General features: G+C 50.2%; 1 protein-coding gene across 3 annotated transcripts in view; it reads right to left on the bottom strand.

Annotated features, from left to right (window-relative positions):
- The window catches only part of MTHFD1L (methylenetetrahydrofolate dehydrogenase (NADP+ dependent) 1 like), a 1,409,858-nt gene that overhangs the window by 443,470 nt on the left and 943,583 nt on the right, over window positions 1-22,805 (bottom strand). For all 3 annotated transcript variants that reach the window (XM_085612491.1, XM_085612490.1, XM_085612492.1), the window contains exon 22: window positions 9,375-9,416. In XM_085612491.1, coding sequence (XP_085468617.1) covers window positions 9,375-9,416 — 42 coding nt within the window. The remainder of the gene's footprint in view (window positions 1-9,374; window positions 9,417-22,805) is intronic.

Here is a 22,805-nt window from a genome sequence, read left to right as displayed (position 1 = left end):
CCAGAACCGCCTCGACGGTTCCCGCGGCCGTGCTGAAGATGTTGCTGTGCAGGCCTGTGGCTCTGGAATGAACGTGTTGAGGCACCCCTTCCGTGGCCACGAAGGGAGCGAAAAGCGGAAGGCGGAGGAGGGTGAGTGGCTGACAGACCCAAGGACTTGGCCGTAGCCCGTGAGTCCTTAAAACGCTCCAATGCACTATCCACCTTATTGCCAAAAAGGCGAATGCCATCAAGGTGTTCTGGACATCCCCTGAAAAGCCAGTTGTCCTCAGCCAGGCGTGGCGCAGAAGCGCCACCGTTGTGGAAATCGCCCTGCCCAGCGAGTCAGCGGTATCCAACCCACAACAAATAGTTAACTTTACTGCGTCTCAGCCAGCTGCTATAGCTTGGGAGAGTACTGTCTGTGCCTACGCCGGACAGTTGGGCAGCACCTGCGCAATCGTATTCCACAGAGAGTGGGAATAACTGCCCAAGAGGCATGCGGTGTTCACCGACCGCAGCCCTAAGTTGGCAGATGAAAACAGCTTCTTGCCAAGCTGCTCCAGCTTCTTGGATTCCCTATCCGGAGGTGCAGAAGGGAACGCGCTATGGGAAGCAGAGGCTTGAACAACGAAGCTCTCCAGAGTGGGGTGTTGGGAGAGAAGAGAGAAAGAGGGGGTCGCCCAGAGCCGGGCGATGGCGGCGGGCCACGTTCCTGTCCACGGGAGTCTCTGTGTTGGGCATGGACCAAGTGCCCAAAAGGACGTCAGAAAGTGCGTCATTAAAGGGCAGCAAGGGCTCCGAAGAGGTTGCTGCCGGCTGAAGCACTTGTGTCAGGAGGTTAGTCCGGACGGCCACCGTAGGGAGTTCGATGCGGAGGTCCTCGGCTGCCCTTTTATCCCTGGTGGAACCATTGGAGGCCGATTTTTGATGGCAAAGGGCTGTTGCTGGTCCCTCTGTCACATGCTCCAGCTCCCCCAGGTAATTTAAGCAGAAGACAGAGGAAAAAAAGATAGGAGAAAAGGAGAGAGAGAAATTAAAGATTAGGAAGGAATCAGGGAGAGCTGGTTTAAACATTCTTGCCAAGACTGCTTTGGTTCGCAGCCCGGCCTTGCAAGGTCCTTGGAGACATCTTGGTGTTTGCAAGGCCACAAACGGCACTTTAGATCCTATACATCTCAATGTTGAGGTTAGCACAGTGGTTTGATATGAAGTTCTGAGTCCGTCACAGTTAAAACCTAGTCAACCATACACAGAGACGAAACACCCTGAAAGCATAACAGGCCAAACCGGACTATGTCAACAAATCAATGATGGCACTCCCAAAGGCTTGAGTAACATATGGCAGTACGACCATATTTCAGCTGGGCTAAGATTACTACATGTTTTAGTTATCAGCAAGGGAATTTCAGAAAAAGTCAACGTTCCTACTTATTTGATAATGTTCTGTGAGATTACTTTTCACTTTCCTGTTCTAAAAAGTACGGTACCAGATCTAAGGTGTTTTATTTTTTTAAATATTTTTTTTAGACTTATGAATCAAGGCGAATAGAGACAAATTAGGTTGTTATGGGTGTCTAATAAATAATTTTACAGTGCACTATTTAACGCACACCAAACTATACTACTTGGTATTAGTGATTAGGAGATGTTGTAACCTGTCAACTCATAAAAGTGTTTTTCTAGTTTGCTGTGCTGTTGGCTGGTCAAAAAAAAACAGAAGATATCATTGGGGTTATGGGTCGGTGGGGAGGAGCGAGGAAGGTGGGGGCAGTTGCAGCTCTTGCTATGAGGCTCGCTAACAAAGTTCCTACTTGGTGTGTGTTTGGGTGGATCAAATGAGGGGATACATCAGCTCTAGTGTCTTGCTGCTCAGAGAACAGGATATGCCACTAATTAAAATATTGATCCATGTGTGACAAGATAGAAAGCTCCATACCTACCAGTCTCCTGCAGCCCAACATATATGACAGGAACATCAACATGCATTAACCTACAACAGAATACCCAGCAGGTAACATAAGTTGCACAGCTGAAACTGCAGAACTAATTTCAATCCTCAACCATGTGAATAGTAAAGGATGCAGTCTTTGCCATAAAAGAATCAGGACAGGTTCGGCACCACTTTGAAAGGATTTAGTTGAGCAAACAGTCTGTGGATCACTCAATCCCCCCACCCCCCAGCTCCAAAAGATATTAGCATAATTAACCGACAATTAGCGCAAGCTCAAAGTAATGAACTTAGAACGTCCTTGACAAAACCAGTAAGTCCAGCACTGCAGATCTATAATGCAAAGGTGGTGAGTTCAGTTCTGTACAGATCGGAACTATGGGGGTTCGAGAATCTGCCCAAGTTAGCTTTTGCATAGAATAAGTTTCTATGAACACTCACCAGTCTTCCTCAAAGCACCCCTACCATCCCATTGCTCAGTGACCAAGGAAGGAATTCGCTGGTAGATCTAGCTAGGCTCCGTCCCATATTATACTAGCGTAGAATATAGAGTACCCCGGAACTGATCACTTTTGCAAATGGTCTTAGGGATGTTATTGAGGCCGACCGTTTTCATAAAATAGGCTAGCTTCGAGATATCAAAGGGGCACTGGTTGGTACGGGTTTGTCTAACCTGTGGGAAAAACCATCTAGAGCCCAGCTCTTATCTACAGAAGCCATAAAGGTAAGGTACTGGAAATAGGTGGGACAAAAGTTTATTCGAACGAGCGACAGTTCAATATCGACAGGGACTTTTCTATCATCAAAACCCTGTTCTTGTTTTGAATATTATAGGGATATTATAGCAAAACCCCTTGACCGTAAACTTTACTTCCAATTTAGAGTGGGTACTCTCCCTTTAAAAACTCACAGCTAAATGGTCACCATTAGGAGATAATAAATGTCCCATCTGCACTGTGCACGCAGAAACCTACCTTCATATTCTGTTTGTCTGCCTTGCTTATGCAGCTCCTCGCAAGGTCTGGCTAGCGCAGATCTGCAAGAATTTGGGTACTAGACAAAGTAGTGATGAGTTGAGAATTTTGTCCACGGACCCTTCATCCTGTTATGCAATAGCTAAATTTCTAAGGTGGATGTGGTGTATAAGATCAAAATATGTTGTAAATGAAACTAATCAAGCATGTAAAGCCAATGGCCTAAATTGACAATTACCTTGGCATTACAGTCGCTTGCCTGGGACGCTACCAGATTGTCCCTTCTGAGCTCAGGTATTGCACACCTACTGTAACTTGTACTCCAACTAATTCTTGCTGTCCTTTATTTTTTTTATGATAGGATGTGACTTTTTATTGTTCTATGATGAATTGATATTTTATGATCATGATATCGCTCCCGCTTTTATGAGGTACTTCCAGTATGTCTTTCTCTTTCTGAGCCCTGGTCTAGCCCATCTATTGAATGTTTATATTACCTACACCTGGTGTTTTAACCCCTTCAGTGCCCATGACGAGCTGGACTCGTCATGGGCCGCGGTGGCGCTGTGCCCATGACGAGTCCAGCTCGTCATAGACCCCGCCCGCTAATACAACGGCCGGCACAGGGCGGGGAAAGGGGCGGGCACTGAAGGGGTTAATCTATATGATTCGGTTTTTAATTGTTCCTTGATGAATTGATATTGTCCCCAGCACGACTTTTTGTTTGTTTTTCTCCGAGTCTTGGCCCTGCCTACTTATTCTAACACTATTACCACCCATATTTGCTGTTCCAGGTGTTTTAACCATAAGATTCAATTTTTAAACAGGTTTTTCTGATCAATTGATTATTTGTTTTTATGAATGATGTACATGTTTTATGATATAGTCTTATTGTTAATATTGTATTTTATGTAGTAATGCATTTTATGACAAGTACTGTCGAAATAAAGCTATTTGAATGTAATTGTATTATTAGCATAACATTCACTGGTGTCAAGAGCAGCCTCAATGAGGACTATTGCCCCTATTGTCCCCAAATATGAACTGATGTTAGTATGGTATCCGATTGTGGATGGCAATGTTGCCCCATTAGCACATACTCTCTCTCTCCCCCTGCTGTTCCCTCGCCCGGTGGTAGAAATAAACCCTTCGTCATCCTCGCCGGAGGGTAAGGACCCTGTCCAACCCTTACGCCTTGATCGATACAGGCGTGCCCTGGGGGAGCCCACCATGTGCTACCGGTTCCCCCCCTTCAGTGTCCAGGTGGACCCAAATGAGGTTAAGAGCTACCGACCAATCTCTTGTTTGCCATTAGCTGCCAGAATTTTGGAAAAATCAATGAATATGAAACTGACTCAATTTCTTGAATCTAACAATTTGCAAGATCCTAGTCAGCATGGCTTTCGATCTTACCACTCTACCGAGTCGGCGCGGATAATGGCTACAGAAGGGATTCGCAGTCAGGTCAATGGGAGGGGGGGGTGGGGGGGGGGGGGTCAGTCCATCCTCCTAGACCTATCGGCAGCATTTGACACCGTGGATCTCACAGTGTTAGTGCAGCGGCTGAAGGCTCTGGGGATCGGGGGTATGCCCTGGCCCTCCTCACCTCCTTCCTAGCCTCCAGAGAACAGAGTATAGTCTGGGATCATCTACAATCTGACACTTTTCACCTTCGTTGAGGGATGCCGCAGGGCTCGGCCTTATCACCCACTCTCTTTAACATCTATGTCACTCCACTGGCCAGACTCATTAGAGAGCATGGTTTCACCTTGGCTTCCTATGCGGATGATTCCCAACTCATTATATCCGTATCAATCCAGAAGCCACTGCTGTTAGTTTTCATTCCTGTCTGACCGAAATCATGAGTTGGATGGGTCAAAAATTTCTTAAGATTAATACCAAGAAAACTGAGGTGATGGAATTTGGTACGGGCCCGTCCGTGTGGAACCAAACCTGGTGGCCAACAGAGGCGGGTGAGTGTCCCTGTCCAACAGCTAAGGTTCGGAATTTAGGAATCATCTTGGACAATTAATTAAATTTCGTAGGCCAGATAAACCGCCTCTCGTCGTCCTGATTTTTCTTACTAAAGATCCTAAGCAAAATTTTTCTCTTTATTCCTCAAGAACTCAGGAGAACGGTGGTGGTAGCTCTTATTCTATCTAGAATCAATTACTGTAACGCGCTCTTTGTGGGCATTGACAAAGCTCAGTTGTCCAAATTGCAGTCTTTACAAAATGCAGCTGCTCGTCTGCTTTTAAATATCCCCAAAGGCCATTGTACCTCAGCTGGAATTAGGGCATTACATTGGCTCCCCATTCAGCAACGAGTGGTGTTTAAGGCCCTTTGACAGGTCCACAAGGCACTTTATGGTGGCGGAGCTGCTGACATCCAAAAACCTTTCCCTAGGTATGTGCCTATGAGGAACCTAAGATCATCTAATGGGGTCTTGTTCATACTCCCAAATTTTGCAGAGCCAGATGGGTGGCAGGAGCTTCTCCTATCATGCATCCATGCTATGGACTAAGATGCCAACGGTCATGAGGCTGCAACCTAGCTTGCAGTTTTTTAGGAAACTACTTAAATTCTGGCTGTTTCCCTCCTAAATAAGCTACTTCAACGTGCAGAGACTTCATTGTCTCACCGCTTTCAGCGCCAAGACGCCACAGAATTCGAGCGCTTTATAAACTTAATTTCATTTCCATTTAATTTCACTGCAGCGCCGGAAGGTTGGCCCCTACGAGCAGGGCAGAACGCAAGGAGGCTGCTGGAGGTGCAGCTGCGCCCTAAGGCCCTCCGTGCGGCCGTAAGACATCACAAATGAGTTTGGGGCTTATTACCGAGACTGATACACCCTGGAGGCTGTGGCGGACCCTGTGCGGCGGATGCCTTCTTTGACAGCGTGCATCTCCCTTGCCTTAATTATATAGGCAGGGGACTCGCTTAAAGGGGATATCACCAAGGCGGAAGTTTTGCAGGCTATTTCTAACCCCTATGCAACACAGCCCCTGGGAAGGACGGCTTCCTGGCAGAGTTTTATAAATGGACAAAGTAGGAAGTGGTGGACTCCCTCCATGAACCCCTCTGGGAGGAGGAACAAACAGCATTCCATGGCCTCATCTCGAACAAAGCCCTGATCCCAGTACACCCACAAGTCGAGAAAGTCACCCTTATCTGTGTCAGCTATCGATCCATCTCTCTGCTCAACACGGACATCAAAACCTTTTGACAGGCGTACTTGTGGCACGTCTTTGGACGGGGATCCCGACCCCTTAGTCACCACTCTCAGGTAGGGTTTGTTCCAGAGTACTCATCGCGCAACCATTTCTTTGGCCTCGGTGAGGAATTTATAGCTAAGGTCTAGTGGCTCTATGACCCCCCCCCCCTCCGCCTAGGTCAACTTCGGGGGGGGGGGGGGGGGGGGGGGTTCCTCTCTGACCCATCTGTCCGCTTGGGGATGCGACAAGGCTGCCCATTGTCACCCCTCTTTTTCCTGGCCATGGTACCTCTGGCGGAAGCCTTCCACCAGGCCCCACTGCTGGTTGGCATTTCCACACCTGGAGGGGGTGTTGACAGTCTATCCATACGCTGATGACATCCTACTCACGTTCTCTGACCTCTTTCAATCGCTCCCTGCACTTATAGTAACAATCTCAGACTTTGCGGGCTCTCGGGCTACAGGATTAATTGGGGCAGGAGCGCCGGCACAGATGCATCTGCCTACCCCTTTCAGTGAAAGCTCTCACACCTCAATTACATGGGGATCTACATCAATCAGGGCCTGGACCGCATGGTGGTGGATAATCATGGCCCACTGCTGGAATTCACATTACTGGACTATGAAAAGTGGTCAGACGTCTCTTGCTGTGGGGCCGGTTACAGGCAGTTAAGATGGCGATTCTGCCACACTTCACCTAGGTCTTGGGCATACGTCCCCTGCTTGTGCCCCTTTCGCTCCTGCGCTCAGTGGACAGGGGCATCAGGTCCTTCGCCTGGTGACTGTCCCGGTGCTGGTTGGCCAGTGGCCATCTCATAACCCACCGTTCGTGCGGTGGATTAGGTGTATGTTCTGTTGAGCATTACGCCCTGGCCTTGTACTTGGCACAACTCACCTATAAACTCCCACAGGCCCGGACCCTCTGTTATGGGTCACAAATGAGCGTAACATCCTGGAATTTCTCCAGGGGCTGCATCCCATTTACCGCTATGATGTCTCTGTCACCAGACTCCGGGAACCTTATGCTCCAGGACATGGTCAAATCCTGGTCCCATGCCCACTGTCTCCTCTCAGTGGACGCCCCCCTCCAAGAACAAGGGCCCCTGTGGGGTAACACTGGCCTCCACATCAGTTACTTGGTACTTGACTGGGGATTATGGCGAACAGCAGGGATCCTTACATACCATCAGGTATGCGGCCAGGGTACCATCAAGTCCTTCGAGACACTGCTGGAGGTGTTCAGCCTCCCACCCGGTAAATACTGGCAGTACCTACAATTGCGTCACTGTCTCGCCCGCCGTCTGGGACTACGGCCCTGGGCTCTCCCGCCCTTACCGGTGATCTCATACCGGAAGACATGGGGTAGTTTTCAACGGGGGGATGTGATGTCCGGCTTCTATGCCCTTTTGACCTGACACTTATACTAACTGCCTCTGCTGTACAGCTTGCACACCAAATGGAAGGCCCACCTCCAAGTGGAGTACGAACCAGGACTTGGCAGAACTGCTGGAAGTCCTGGGCAACAGAGCCTGTGAAGCCCAGCTGAAGTTCTATCTTTTTAAATGTCTCCTTGACTGGCACTGGACCCCGGGGATGCTACAGATGGCACCACTGCTACCCCATTCCGACTGCTGGTACTGAGACGATACCCGCTGCGACCTGGCCCTCATCTCTGTGACTGCTCCATCGTCTGCCCCTTCTGGGAGGCAGTTGGCATCATGCTCTCCATTACTTCGCGGATTCTCCAACCTTGACTCGCTGCGAGCACTGGCTGCTCCATTCGGTACTGGCAACAACTAAAAACTGCATCCTCAAGCACTGGCGATCCACCCACCCCCTCAAGCATGATGAATGGCTGTACCAGAGGCCCTAATACGAACGAGTCATTTATAATCTACAAGACAACATCGAAACTTTCCTCCGCACCTGGACACCATTTCTCCAAGGAGCCAGGGGTTGTATGCCCTACATTGGCTGCATTATTTTAAGAGACAATGGTCCCGGAGTAAACAAAGTATAGAAATGAAATAAATATAGCCCCAATCGGTACTATAATTTAGCCATTTATCCAGCCGGATAAGGGCAATTTATTATGCAAATGAATGAAATGAACAAAACATGTGAATTAATTACAGTGGGACACAAGCCTGTATCCATAAACTCACATAACAAGGGAAAACGAAAAAAGGCTCAGGCAGCATGTGGTTGTCTGTATCAAATAATTGCAATAGAACAAAACAAATGCGGGGTGGTCACCTTTACACATAATATAGTATATAAATCACAGTGTATAAGGTTGACAACTTGAGATATAGGATCATCATCAGGACTTTCAAAATCTAGTGCCTGAAAACATTTGCCTTGCGTCAAACCGGGGGAGCAAAGCAGGGCGCGGTGTGGAACTTGGCGTGGCGATACGGGGATCACCAAAGGCAGTGTTCCGACCTGATAGAATTTAGTTAATGCATGGGAGGAAGTCCAAATGGCTCAATAAGCAGCCTCGGAGGTGACCTGGCCACGCTACGGGATTTGGAAGTCCGTGTTGTGGTTTGCCAGGTAGGTCTCGATTAGTGGCGGTTTGATATTGGGTCAGTGAGTTCATAGCGGCATGTTGGCGTCTGCTGCTCCCGGAAGCATGGCGGGTGGTCCTGCTGGGTCATCAGGATTTCCCAAGCTTGGACACGGCATATCCAGCCCACGTCTTGGACCATAATTATGCTTGCAGCCTTGTCTCCCTACCAGGCCTCACTCTGCCCCATGCACTTTTTCTCCCCCTGCCCTCTTCTTCCCCTCCTTTTCTCCCCCCCCCCCATTTCCCCCTTCTCTCTCCGCCTTCCTCTCAAGTGCCACGCCCCCTCCCCTTAGTCTGGGGGACCACTACTTCCACTTCATCCACCACTTCCTATTCCCTTCCCTCTCCCCTCCCTTCCCTACCCTCCCACTGGCTGCCCCGGGTATAGACTCATGCGGTGTACTATTTATGTATCATTTAAACCCTTGTACTCTCTGGCACCTAAGGGTGGCCGTAGCATTACACTGCTTATTGCATCCTTTTGTTGTTTTTCCCCTTGTAAAATCTGATTAAATAATTGTGAAATAAAAACAAAAGACATCTTAAGCACATCCCTGGATTTACTAATAAAATTGTGTACTGTATCCAAGTAACAAAAGAAACCATAAGAGAGTCCACTTTTAACTTAATTCATTACACAAATATCAGTAAGTATATTCCGCTCCCCCTTAATGATGATTCTTACCTCTTCTGTATATTCTCTTGCGAGTGGGGCTCCAGCAGTGACCTAAAATGTAAATTCAAGGATTATCAATGTTGCCCACGCCTTTGTCTATCATTAACAAAACAATTATACGGTTGCTCTTGGTGAATGTGAATTTATCCACAGCGTGGTGAAGGTATCCACAGCGTCGAACACATTAGCTAAAAAATTATACCCAATAATAGCAACTTCCTAGCCTGAAAACTAACATTTGCCCACGTCAAGAAGCACTAACCCAGTTCTGGAGCTGGAACTAGTGGTTAAGAAAATGTTTTACAGGCTACAAAATCCAAATGCCTCCTTTAGGATCCTGCGGATAGTATGCCAGATTTCTTCACAATAGTTTCTTGTCCATTTTAATTGAGCAGAAAAGATGTTTTCAGAACAATCTCTGCGGTGGATAGAATTTCTAGGTTATCACTAGGCGAATATTTAAGACTGGAAAAGCAGAAAAGGAATGGTGATAAAAATCGAACTTAATGCCTCAGGGGAAGTTTTCCTTTTGATGATGCAAAAAGGGGGTTTATTTTTAGGCAAGGGGGAGTCAGAAAAACACCTTCAAGATATCTTTATAATATAACACAGCAGTCCAAACAGTAAACCGCGTGTGGTATATCATCACTCAAGGCCATAGGAGGTTCAATATTATAAATCATGGCTCTTGACCCCAGGTTTTAACAGGCTTATTTCCCAATCGGATGTACAATGGGCCCAGACAGGAGGGAAATAATTACACTGGGTCAAATATTTTAAGGCCGCAGATAAACACAGGAGCCAGCACATTCTTAGGTATAGGTGCCTCAGCCTAGCTGCGAGTGTACACAGCTGTTAAATAATGCACTAGAAAACATCCGAAGTAATGTAAGGCATATTTTCCGGCACCTGACAAGCCCATGATTTCCCCTTGGAATTACCATCTTAAAACCATTTCTCTCAAAACAGCTCCCAGATTACCACCAGCAGTTTAGATGAAAGCTTTTACAATCCTCAGCAGAAAGCTCAAAAAGTGGAAAAGAACCTTAACAGTGCCCGGTGCTTATCGCGCAGCACTGGTGTATGTAAGCACATGCGGCTTCCATTTGGAGCAGGTTTTCAAATTAAATTAAGAATACACTGCCTCCATATGGTTTACCACCGCACTTTGGGAATTTGGAGGTCGTTTCATTGTACAACCGTACAAGTTCTACTTCAATCAATAGTTGTGATACTCATTGCATCTTTCAAACACATACACGCAACCCAAAGTAAGACATCTAAGTAACTAGCAGCGCTGGTTGATGGGGCTAGGTTGTCACCTTCCATTTAATTACAATAAAGTTGTAGCAAAAGTAGCAGGCTAAGCAGGCCTTTCAGAAAGTCTAATGCAACCACCAGCCTTCAATGCTGCCGCAAAAATACCATAACAGTCAGACCATATACTACTAACAAGCATTTGCAATGCTATAGGTCTCGCATTTACGCGAGATTAAGCTATTGGCATTGTAAATGACTATGCCTATTTATGTTTTAAAACGAAACTAAAAATAAAAGGCATTGTTATTTGCAATGTCAATTGCTCAAACTCGTAAATACGAGACCTATTGCATTGCAAATGCTAGTTCCTGGTTTGTGTGTGTAGATTTTTAGTTCCTTCGCACTTATAAATTTGTTCTCCTGAACAGTTTTATGCTAGCACCAAACCCTTCCATTTTTTCAACAATTTACTTCCCGAATTCTTGCACATGATGTTTCTCCCAACCCATTCCTATGAGTACATTACATAGAAGTACAAATTAAACTCACCCTTCAATAATCATGTCCAGTATATTTAGACTTATAACCTCGGCTCAGAGTGAGGCTATAAAGTATATTTTAATAAACACATGCCGGGGTTTTCCTGTCAGCTGCTTCATCTGTTAGGATGATGTTCAAATGACGTACACAAGTGACACATATTCGGATGCTGCTGTAAAACTAAGATCTTTGTCTGGTTCTTTTGATTTGCTCCTGGCATTGTGCGATTTAAGCAACATTTTTACACTCTAAGTAAGCTTGGGCTTTTCTCGTGCCTCCTCCTAGAGTTTGAAGGAATGGATTTTGTATTTAGAGGAATCCTGGCACCCTCTGACCTACTGCTATCTTGCTTCATCAATAGCCTGGTGTTTAGCTGACGCGGCCTGTTCAGTGCAGCAATGTGGGAACTGAAAGGTTACAGTTTTCTAGGGCGACAACGGGCTCTTAGTTTTTATGCTTCGTGGGTTCTTTCCAGACGAATTTCACACACGCTGTGCACATTCAAATATTGAAGGAGTCACTTGTGGTGGAATCATTAGAATAAAATAACAAAACTGTAAATTAAATGTTGTTTTATAGCTACGTTCTTCTTCCTCAGGAGTGTGAGATTGCCCCCTTCTGGGGTGCAATAACTCACACAAGCTGCCTGTCATCACACTAGCAAAAGCTATTAAAGTACAGCCTTTATCCTTCTCATTTGTGATAGTCCTAAAACTACAACTTTATTTAACAAGTTCTGCTTGCCTCTAAAGCAGCACAGACAAGCCCAATGTATTTCAGAGGCCGCGAAGACTGACAGCAAACGCAGCAAGACCAGAATGGCACAAACCTACAAAGCATGACCTAAAGCCATTCAGTTATTAGCGAGACCTATGCCCAATGAGGGAAGTGAAGTCCCACACTTTTTATCAAGCAGCCAATGAGAGACCACAGGCTGTGAACAAGTCCGAGCCCGGGATGACCCCCCCCTCAACGCGAAACTACAGCCCAGCCCACAATGTAAATAGGTGGCTTGGTACACCAGAGTAAGGCATCGCTGCATGCTAACAAATGGGGGTAGAGACTTGTCAATTAGTCGTTATGCCCTATACAGAGTCAGGATAGTAATTGGTAATCGTGAGAGATAGGTGAATGGTATTCGAAGAGGACTTCCTACCTGACCACAGGTTCGTTTTAGTGTTTCTGGCTTCCGTGTAAGAGTTTGTGCATGCATTTGTATTTGTGAGACCTTGTGCAAGCATGACTGACTACTTATTTTCTATTTTGTGCATTTCACAGCACGAACCAAAAGACTACTGGTGAGTTTTCAAAACTTATCTATGCTATGCAATTGGTTTGGATATTCACTTAACTGATGAGAAACAGAACAAGCAGCAAGCGCTGCCCGCCCCTCGCGCACACCGCCTCCTGCTGCAGCCTTCCGCATGTGCTGCTGCCATGTTTACGTCAGGCAGAGGTGCGGGACACACAAATAAAGTGCATTCTGGCGGACAAAAATTTTAGTTGGTGGCCGCTGCTTCCGGACTACACGGAAGTCAGTTTAACATAATCAGCCACTAAAAAGCAAGCTAACAGGAGCCACGACAACATTCAGCAAATGGCAAGCGGCAGGAGAAACTACCGGCCGCTTGCCAACACATACAGATTACTTTAGGTCTCGCTGAGACAGCGCATGCGCTGCCAAGGCGAGATCTAAAAAATGATCCACCAGTCCTCAGCTGTGATGATCTACCGGCTTGTTACCAGTTACTGCTAGTGGTTTTAGGGGCAGCTGCAAGATTAGAAATAGGACTGAACCAGTGAAAAGTGCAACACAATGCAACCAGAAGTTGTGCAGTCCACTTATGTAAACTTTACTTTGCATGTAATTAATATAGTGTAGATGCAGGTTAATAAGCACAAAAAGAAACAAGGGAAGTAACACAGACAAACTAAGGTATGCCATTTCGAGTTCGCACTCTCCAACAAAGGAAATTGACACAATCGAAAAAACACCTCTCCCTCCTTGCACATCATAAAAATACGTGACATAATGCGATGGCCTCATCACATCACTAATACCAATACAACCCTCACAGGCAAAGACTCACTCCAAAAGACACTATGCACATCATCACGCTCCATCCTGAAATGCACCACCCACGTGAGACGCACCCAGAATCAGGGGTGTGCAAAACTATAATTAGGGGCGTGCCAAATGACACCTGGTAACCATTTACCACACCCACATGTGTGGTGCATAATGTGCTATGCAAACATCACTGGTGACGTTTTGTAATCAATATAAAAAAACAAGTTACTTCAGGGGGTGACTCAGTGTTCAGAATTCCAAGCTGCCTCATAAGTCTCAGTGATGGCTCATTTGAAGCTTCAAGCCTAGCCGGGCACCAGAAGATCAGATGCATTTGCTCGAACGCCCTCCTCTGTCACCTGGTGTGCATGGATTACTATGGGTTAGTTGGGTGAGGGAGCCTGCTGTCCATCTAGTTGCTCTCCCCAGATGGTGCAGGGTCCGGGAAGTTGTATGCAAGCGATCGGATGGCCAGCCTCTACTTTCGGTGGGGAGAATAGCTCTGTCACGACCAAGGGGCCAGAAGTACAAGTTACTTAACTCCGGTAACGACGTATCTGCTAGAGACTATTCTAGCCGCAGATTCCTTAACGTATAATTATCCCCAGGCGTGAGACTGGACGCGGAAAATGTTCTTGTTCTAGCATCTCTGCACGCCGGGGGGCGGCACCACGCCACTCCGCCCTGCCGTCTTCCGCGGACGTGACGTCACATAAGCCCCACCCCGGCGCGCTGACGTCAGTTTGCTTCAGGGAACATTTCCGTGCCACAATGCGGAGCCATCACAACAAAACTGAGGAGAGCATGGGAACAGTGTGCGAAAAAGCAGAGAAACAAAGGGTGAGGAACAGCACCAGTTGGCACCAAGGTACCAGAAAGCTATAACAGCGAAGACATAGCAGGGAAAGAGCAGAGCACCACTTTGAGGAACAACTGTGCACGCCAAGGCGATAGCACCAGTCGGCACTAAAGTACCAGAAGGCCAATGCAGCAAAGCTATAGCAGGGAAAGAGTAGAGCCCCCCCCCCCCCCTCCCGAGGAATAACCGAGCAAGTCAAGGATATAGCTATCCTGGATGCACAAGTATATGAAAGCGCCGGAACAGAACGAGAGAGAGGGGCTGCAACCACAAACCACACAGTGAAGGCCCACAAGCCCAGAACAGAGGAGCAACAGCAATCCATCCCCAGACTACACAGTCAAGGAGGGCCAGGTCCCCTGAAAGGAGCAGGAGGCCAAAGGACAGGTAAAGAATCCCCAACGCAGAAGACGGCAAGGGGATCAGAAACTCCAAACAGAGGGGGAAAAAAAGCAAGAGGAGACCCCTACACTGGAGAGAATCCAGCTTGAGAGAAGCGAAGGCACGCAGCAACCAACCATCCCTGTATCAAAAGAAAGAAGGGGGGATGGAACCATAAAGCACAACTGGACAGCCTGACCAGAAGGAAGCAAAGAGGACACCCACAGAAGACAAGCCACCCAGAGGGGGGGCGAGTGCAGAAACCCAAGCAGAGGGTCCTCGCAGAACGGGGAGGAAGGGCGGGTTGAGAAGGAATCTGCGGCAAGAATCGTCTCTACCAGATACATAGTTACCGTAGGTAAGTAACTTGTACATCTCAGAGAGACTACTAGCCGCAGATTCCTTAACGTAGAATAGATACCCTACCCATACCCAGAAGGGAGGAGGGCCTGCGAGAGTGCTTCCCCAGCAGGAGACACACAGGGCCCCAGCAGAGGACATGTCACAGGAACAAGAAGGGAAGGCCAGTCGATCCCACGCCCAATTAAGGGAGGACCGCCCAACAACCCGCAGGGGCAGACAGCGCCCGAAGGGCCTCAAGGAACAAAAGAAGCATCTCAAACCCCAGGGACAAAAGGCAGAACCGGAGGCAAGGCACGCCGTAAGAAGCACACACAGTGACAGGAAACAGCCCAACACACCTCAGCGCAAGCAGCAGACAAGGCAGGAACGGTCCTACCACCAATAGCGCAGGCTTAAGAAGAAACGCACAGATGCACAAAACCCCAGTGGATCCAGAGGCAGGGGCACAAGGGAACACCTTAAGGGCCACGACAATGGACCAGAACAAGCAGGCAGGCGCAGGCATTAACAGAACGCAGCAGGCAACACCACAGAGCAGTGCACCAGAACAAGCCAGGTGCCAGCCGAAGACAGAGGTCAGGGAGGGCCAGGACACACCCTAGGGGAGGGGCCGGTTCCGAAACACACACTGACCCATGAAAGAAGTGGGATCAGGCAGAAGAAAAGGCGAAAGAGAGTGAGACGGAGGACGAGCCCAGACCGTCAACCAGAACACAGAAAGCCAAAGAAAGCCAGTCCCTCTGGAACACCAGGTAGAGGACCAGGACGAATCGCCGGACAGAAGGGCAGAATCGCCAGAACACCACACCGCAGACAGCAGGCCAGACTGGTCGAGCGACATAGCGAAGTTGGAGAAGGACAGACCTGGGCGGAACGCAAACTGCGCCAAGATCATTGCAAAGAGACCGCACCAGCGATATACCGTGACGCCAAGGAGAGCAAGGAAGCCGAAAGGGTGACCACACCTCCCCAGCACATCACAGAGCTATGTAATAGCTACAAGTACCTCACATAGGGTATGCTATGTCCCAAGAAAACATGGGAACACCTCTTAGGAAAACATTCCGCAGCGGAGGACAAACAGAAAGGCCTGCGGGTAAAACCGCAGACGGCTTGCCAAGCAGCCAATAACGAAGACACAAAAAGCCCAATACCAGGACCTACACAGGCTTACCAACAGCCAAAACCACAAGGCAAAAAAGGGGGCTGAACCAGCAGCCAACAGCACCGAAGGGCCAACCGAAGGACCCTGAAGGCACACCAACCACACGGAACACACAACCCGGGCTACCGAACACTAGACCCCAGAAAACAATGGGAACACCTACCAGAACACAGCAGAGGACTGACATCCAGGTTCGAGGAAGAGGAGGAGGAGGATGACGAAGCCCCACAAGGAACCGCTGAAAGACAGAATCCGCAGGAGCATGAACCAAAAGAGCGCCATCGAAAGGGAGGTCAACCAGACGCTCCCTAACATTCTCAGGGAAAACACTATCCCTCAGTCAACCATGGCGACGGAGGGCCACCGAAGAAGCCATGGTGCGACCAAGCACCTCAGAGACATCCAGCGAAGTATAAACGCCGCAAGCTCCCGGCCATCCAACACATGGTGCCACAGATCAGCGCAGGCACCCTCCTGAGAAGCGCAAGACAGAAGGGACTCTGCGGAATCCCACAAGCAAGAAGTGGTTCTGGCCAACACACAAAGCGTGTTGAGTGCCCACAAGGCAGCACTGGAGGAGGCGAAGATGTTGCGCCCCCATGAATCTAACCACCGGGCCTCCCGTGACGGAGGAGACAACACCGAGGGCAAGGAGGGAAAGGCAGTCTGCATAAGAGGGCCCCTGGTAGAAGGGTGGAAGGAAAGGCAGACAGGATCATGCAGAGCAGGAAGATGGCGGTGCAGGAGCGGCTGGAGCACCGGGTCCCCCGTGGCAGGATGCCCCCAGGCCCTCAAGAGAGAATTATGGAGCGAAGCTTCGAATGGAAGAAGCAGCTCCTGTCCACCAGAGCCCTGATGGAGAACCTCAAGCAAATGATCCGCGGGAAATGGGCAACCGGGTCGCCCATGCGCAAAATCCCCGCGGACGTGGAGACAGCCCGGGCGAAGGCAGCACTCGCCTCCGTAGGCGACAGCTGTAAGCTAAGCCGGACATCCCCCAGTCCAACCGGAGGAAGAAAAGGCCAAGCTCGAAATGGGGGAAGGGTGACCGACAAGTGGGAAACCTGAGGCGCCTCTGGGAAAGACTGTGGGCGCGGGGACGGCGAAGAGCCCTCCTTGGAAGACGCCGGGGAAAAGGCCACGACGCAGTGTCCTGTCTCCAGGGAAGAAGAGACAAAAAGTTGGCAAACCTCTGGAGAAGAAGGGGACTCCGAAGACGAATCAATGACCCGATGCCGGCACGGCGGTGTGGAGTCCGCCACTGGCGTCAGCGCAACGTCGACCGGCGCCGAAGGGGACGCCGAGACAACCTCCACCACGACTTGTACAGCGGGAGAACGGGGCAGGGTCAGAGCCAGGGCGGCCAAAGAACAGCGCAGAAAAGTCGCCGGCTCGACCTCCGACGAGGCAGCCGCCTGCGTGGAGAGACGAGGGGGACCCGGGGAAACGCACTGGCCCCTAGCCAGCCCCTGCGGCGCCGCCAAGGCCAGCAGCTGCCGGCACCTGAGCAGCGTCCGCTCGGCCTCCGACAAGGCCGCCGCCTGCCCAGAGGACCGAGGGGGAATCGAGGACGAGCCCTGAGTCCCGGCAACCTCCCGCGACACCACAGGGACCCCCACGGCTGTTTGCGGGGAGGCAGAGACGCTATGGTCCGAAGGAGGGAACCGCGTAGGGCCGCACCCTGACTACACTACATCTCCAAGACCTGAAGCCGAAGCCTGTCGACGCCGGACACTCCGCAGAAGGCCCCGCACATGGCAAGGGATCCGCAGACGTCCCAGGAGGAGGAGGAGCTAAGGAGGCTTGCAGGGCCGCAGCATAGGCCTCCATTTGGGCTCTGGTCGCCCCCACACCAGCAAACGGCAGGTAGGGTGGCAACGCGCAAGGACGCACGACCCGCAGAGAACCTGTGCCCCCCACAGGGCAGGGACCAGGCCTCGGGGACAAGCTGCGACACTTACCAACAGGCGACCAACGCCCGTGCGGTCTCGGAGAGGGACAACGTCGGAGACGGAAGCGGCGGTTCTTGAACCCTTCCATGGGGGACGGGCGCGGTGACGATGCCGACCTGGACATGCGGGCCGAGAGGAGTTTCATCCGGCGCCCCCGCCGGGACTTCTGCTTCATCTGCTGACAAGCCTCACAGTCCGTGGAGTTATGGTGCTCCCCCAAACACCACATACAAATGGGGTGAGGGTCCGCCGCGACATCTGGCGCACACAAGATGAGCACGTCTTGAAGCCCGAAGGAATTCGCACACTGTTCCCAAAAAGAAATGCAAAGCGTGAAAAGAAGGCCTGAAAACAGGCCAGGAACACGATCCGGATCAGAGTTGCACGCGGAAAAGAAGGAAACTGACGTCAGCGCGCCGGGTTGGGGCTTATGTCGCCCGCGGAAGACAGCGGGGCGGAGTCGCGTGGTGCTGCCACCCGGCGCACAGAGATGCTGGGAAAATAAAATTTTCCGGGTCCAGTCGCACGCCTGGGGATAATTCTACGTTAAGGAATCTGCAGCTATTAGTCTCAATCAGAGCTTTGGTGCAGCTCGCCTGGGGTGCTTGCTACTGGAGAAGTGGGGACCCACTCTAGGAAAGGATTAATTAAGGCCAGGGAGAAGAGGGGAGAAAGCAAACAATCAGTGAAAATGCTCCCTCGAGGCCTATATTTCTTTTATTACCGAGACGGAGTTCAACTTCGGCTCAACAACCAGTCAAATAATTTCAGTAAAACTAGCGTAATTGATTTTTCATCATTATTTATTTAATTTCTTTATATATTTCATTGCAATTCATCTTTTCTTATTTAAAACTTTGTTTGAATATGTATGTCAATAAAAGTCGACAGTGTTTCCACGTAGAATTTAACAATGTACTGTCGAGCACAAAACCCCCCGAAAAAACCCACAGATGTTCATCAGCAAAACAATATACAAAACTCATCCAAACACACAAAAACTCATACCACATTCACACAGAACACATCTGAGGAAAGGGGAGACTACAGGAAACAAAGTCTCTACGACCAAGTATGATGCATATGTTTAACAGGGTCTGAACATTAGGTCGACGTGCCTTTCAGTGGCTTGCGAAGAGTAGTACGACCACCTTCTTCAGGACCTTTCCAGATACCCATAAATAGTCACACAACAACCAGAGGACAAACAAAGGGAATAATCAAAGGGCTGCTGGCAGAGTTAAGCAACAGCGTCTTATAAAGATGAAATGTAATCTAAAGTATTATCACAAAGTGTCCGATCGATGAAAGAAATCAGTTTCTTCAAAGACTATGTCCCAACATGGACTTTGATTTCTAGTTAATTAGGAGGAGACGCATGTTTAAATCCTCTTAGTTCCACAGATGCACAAGTTACTACTTGTGTAATGATATATCTGTAAGAGACATTAGTTAGTGATAGATTCCTTACCTTAGAATATCCCCAGGCGTCAGACTGAATCCGGAAAGTTTTGCTAGCAGTACCCCTGCGCGTCAGTAGGTGGTGTTGTGCGGCTCTGCATCCATCGCTGGCGTCGTAAGCGCCGAGATGACATCACGGAGACTACTTAGGCACCACCCATGCGTGCTGACATCAGTTCTGGACACGACTTTTCGCGCCAGGAAGGCAGAGCCATGCAAGAAATTGGCACTGGTGCCAAGAAAACTAGGGCCCTGAAAGGGATGACCTTAACCCTAGAAATCAGTTCGCAGAACGGGGAGGATGGGTGGGGCGGTAAGGAATCTATCACTAACTAATGTCTCTTACAGATATATCGTTACACAAGTAGTAACAGAACGGCCAAAGAAGCCGTCTCTCCGGACCGGACTGGCAAGGCAGTAATGCTTGGTAAACGTGTGCAGCAAGGCCCACGTAGCTGCCTGACAAATATCCTGCAAGGAAACGCCGCATCTCAAGGCAGTAGGGGCTGCCGTGGCCCTGGTCGAATGGGCACGCAGCCCCACAGGAGGCTCCATCTTAGCCAACGAGTAACAGGCCTCGATGCAGAGAACGACACACCGAGAGATGGTCCGTTTGTGCACAGCCTGACCTTTTTTGGCACCCACGTAGCCAACAAAGAGCTGGTCGTCCACCCGAAACTGTTGTGTGCGCTACAGGTAGAACGAGAGCGCACGTTTTGGGTCCAGACGGTGGAGCATCTGTTCCTCTCGTGAAGGATGCAGAGGCGGAAAGAAGGTGGTCAAAGTGACGGTCTGCCCGATGTGGAAGGGCGTGACAACCTTTGGCAAGAAAGAAGGACGGCTCCTTAAAACCACCTTGACCGGATGAACAGAGAGTAAAGGAGGTTTAGAAAAAAGAGCCTGGAGCTCACTCACTCTCCTGGCAGAGGTGAAAGCTATCAGGAAAGCCGTCTTTAGAGTGAGAAGACGTAAAGGACAGCGATTAAGGGGCTCAAAAGGAGCGCACATCAGAAAGGTCAAGACAAGATTCAAGTCCCATTGGGGCATTATGAAAGGCACGGGAGGAAACATGTGGGTAATCCCTTTCAGGAAACGGTTAACAATCGAGGACTTAAAAAGAGAAGGCTGATCTGGAAGCCTTAGAAAGGCGGAGATGGCCGAAAGGTAACCTTTGATAATGCCCAGAGCAGAGCCCTGCTGGGCCAAAGAAAGAAGGAACAGAAGGACTTCGGAAAGAGGGGCAGAAAGGGGATCCACAGACTTTGCTGTGCACCATGCCACACACTTGTTCCATCTGCAGGCGTATACCGTTTAAGTGGAGGGCTGCCTGGCCGCCAGAATGACATCATAGACTTCAGGAGGCAAGTCAAATGGCATCAACTGTCGCCGCTCAATCTCCACGCATGGAGGTGGAGGCTGGACAGGTTCGGGTGGAGGACCGTCCCCTGCTGCTGCGACAAAAGATCCTCCCGAAGAGGCATCGGATCGGGGGATCGGTCGCCATGCTGAGTAGCTCCAGGACCGTACCCGCCCTGTTTGTTGCAATACCACATGGCGGTGGTGTTGTCCGTGAACACCTGCACTACACTTCCCCGGACAGAGGGAAGGAATGCTTTCAGTGCAAGTCGGATCGCCCGAAGCTCCAAAAGGTTGATATGGAGCCGGGACTCCGTCGGAGACCAGAGTCCTCTGATCTCCGCCACTCCCATGTGGCCCCCCATCCCAGGAGGGACACATTCATCATCACTGTGTGCTCCGGTTGGGAAAGGGATTGAGATCTGCCACTGACCCAATCGCGATTCGTGAGCCACCACTGCAATTGTCATGCAGTGCCCTCCGAGATCTGGACATGATCGGAAAGGTTGCCCTGATGCTGCGCCCACTGGAACTTCAGGTCCCACTGCAGAGCCCGCATATGCCATCTGGAATGTTGCACTAGCAGGATGCAGGAGGCCATCAGGCCCAGGAGCCGGAGGGTCATTCTGACTGAAACCCAGGACAGAGGCTGAAAGATCGGAATCATAGCCTGAATATCCCGGACTCGCTGCTCGGGAGGATAAACACGAAACAGCGTCGAATCCAGAACCGCTCCAATGAAGGGGAGCTTCTGAGAGGGACTCAGGTGCGACTTCGGCACGTTGATGGAGAACCCCGGTAAAGGCAGGGGGTCGGCCATAGTCTGAAGGTGGGTGACGACTGTCTGGGGCGAGCCTGCCTTCAACAACCAGTCGTCGAGATTGGGGAAGACTGACACCCCAGACCTGCGCAGATGAGCTGCGACCACCGCCATCACTTTTGTGAACACCCGAGGGGCGCTGGTAAGGCCGAAGGGGAGCCCGGCAAATTGAAAATGCTCCTGGCCTACTGTGAGCCGCAGGTAACGCCAGTGGGCCGGCAGGACAGGGATGTGAAAATATGCGGCCTGCAAGTCCAACGCTACCATCTAGTCTCCAAGGTTGAGGGCAGCCAAGACCTGAGCCTGGGTCAACATCTTGAACTTCTCCTTCCAGAGGAAGCGATTGACGTGCCTGAGGTCCAAGATGGGGCGCAGGCCCCCTTTGTCCTTCTTGGGGACCAGAAAGTAGTGGGAATAACAACCCCGTCCTACTTCTGGCCCAGGAACGCGCTCGATGGCCCCCTTGACCAAGAGGGCCGTGACTTCCGGCTGGAGAAGCACCAAGTGACCCCCGACATGCGGTGGCGCCGAGGTGGCATGGCTGGAGGGGAGGACTGAAAGGGAAGAGAATAAGCCCTGCGGATGATCTGCAACACCCACTTGTCCGATGTGATATTGCGCCAGTGGGGGAGGTGGTGGAGGATCCTGCCACCCACCGGCATAGGTTGCTCCACAAAGCAAGGATTAGGAAGGTTTGGAGGTAGAAGCAGCGGAGGTGGACTGACCCCCATGCTGATTCCCAGACACCCCCCCCCCATGGAAGCCGCGTCCGCGCTGAGGCTGGGTTTGCAGGCTGGGTTTGCACAGGCTTGCTGAAGGAACGTGCCTGGGCGCCTCTGCTATGGCCATGAAAGGAACGAAACCCAGGAGCGGCCGGGCTGTTTGCAGAAACACCCATGCACTTGGCCGTGGCCCGCGAGTACTTAAAGCGCTCCAGAGCACTGTCTGCCTTATCGCCAAACAGGCGAGTGCCATCAAAGGGCATGTCCATGAGCGAGCTCTGAACATTAGGTGAGAACCCGGTGGATCTCAGCCAGGCGTGGCAACGAAGCGCCACTGTCGTAGAATTCACCCTGTCAAATGAGTCAGCGGTGTCCAAACCTCACCGAATGGCGAACTTAGCCGCATCTTTACCCTCAGCAACTGCTTGGGACAGCACAGCGTGGACCTCCTCAGGACACTGAGGCAACACCTGAGCAACCATATCCCACA

This window comes from Triturus cristatus, chromosome 6 (assembly GCF_964204655.1).
Source record: "Triturus cristatus chromosome 6, aTriCri1.1, whole genome shotgun sequence".
NCBI lineage: Eukaryota > Metazoa > Chordata > Amphibia > Caudata > Salamandridae > Triturus > Triturus cristatus.
The sequence above is the reverse complement of the archived record's forward strand: the minus strand, read 5'-3'. Positions and strand labels throughout refer to the sequence as shown.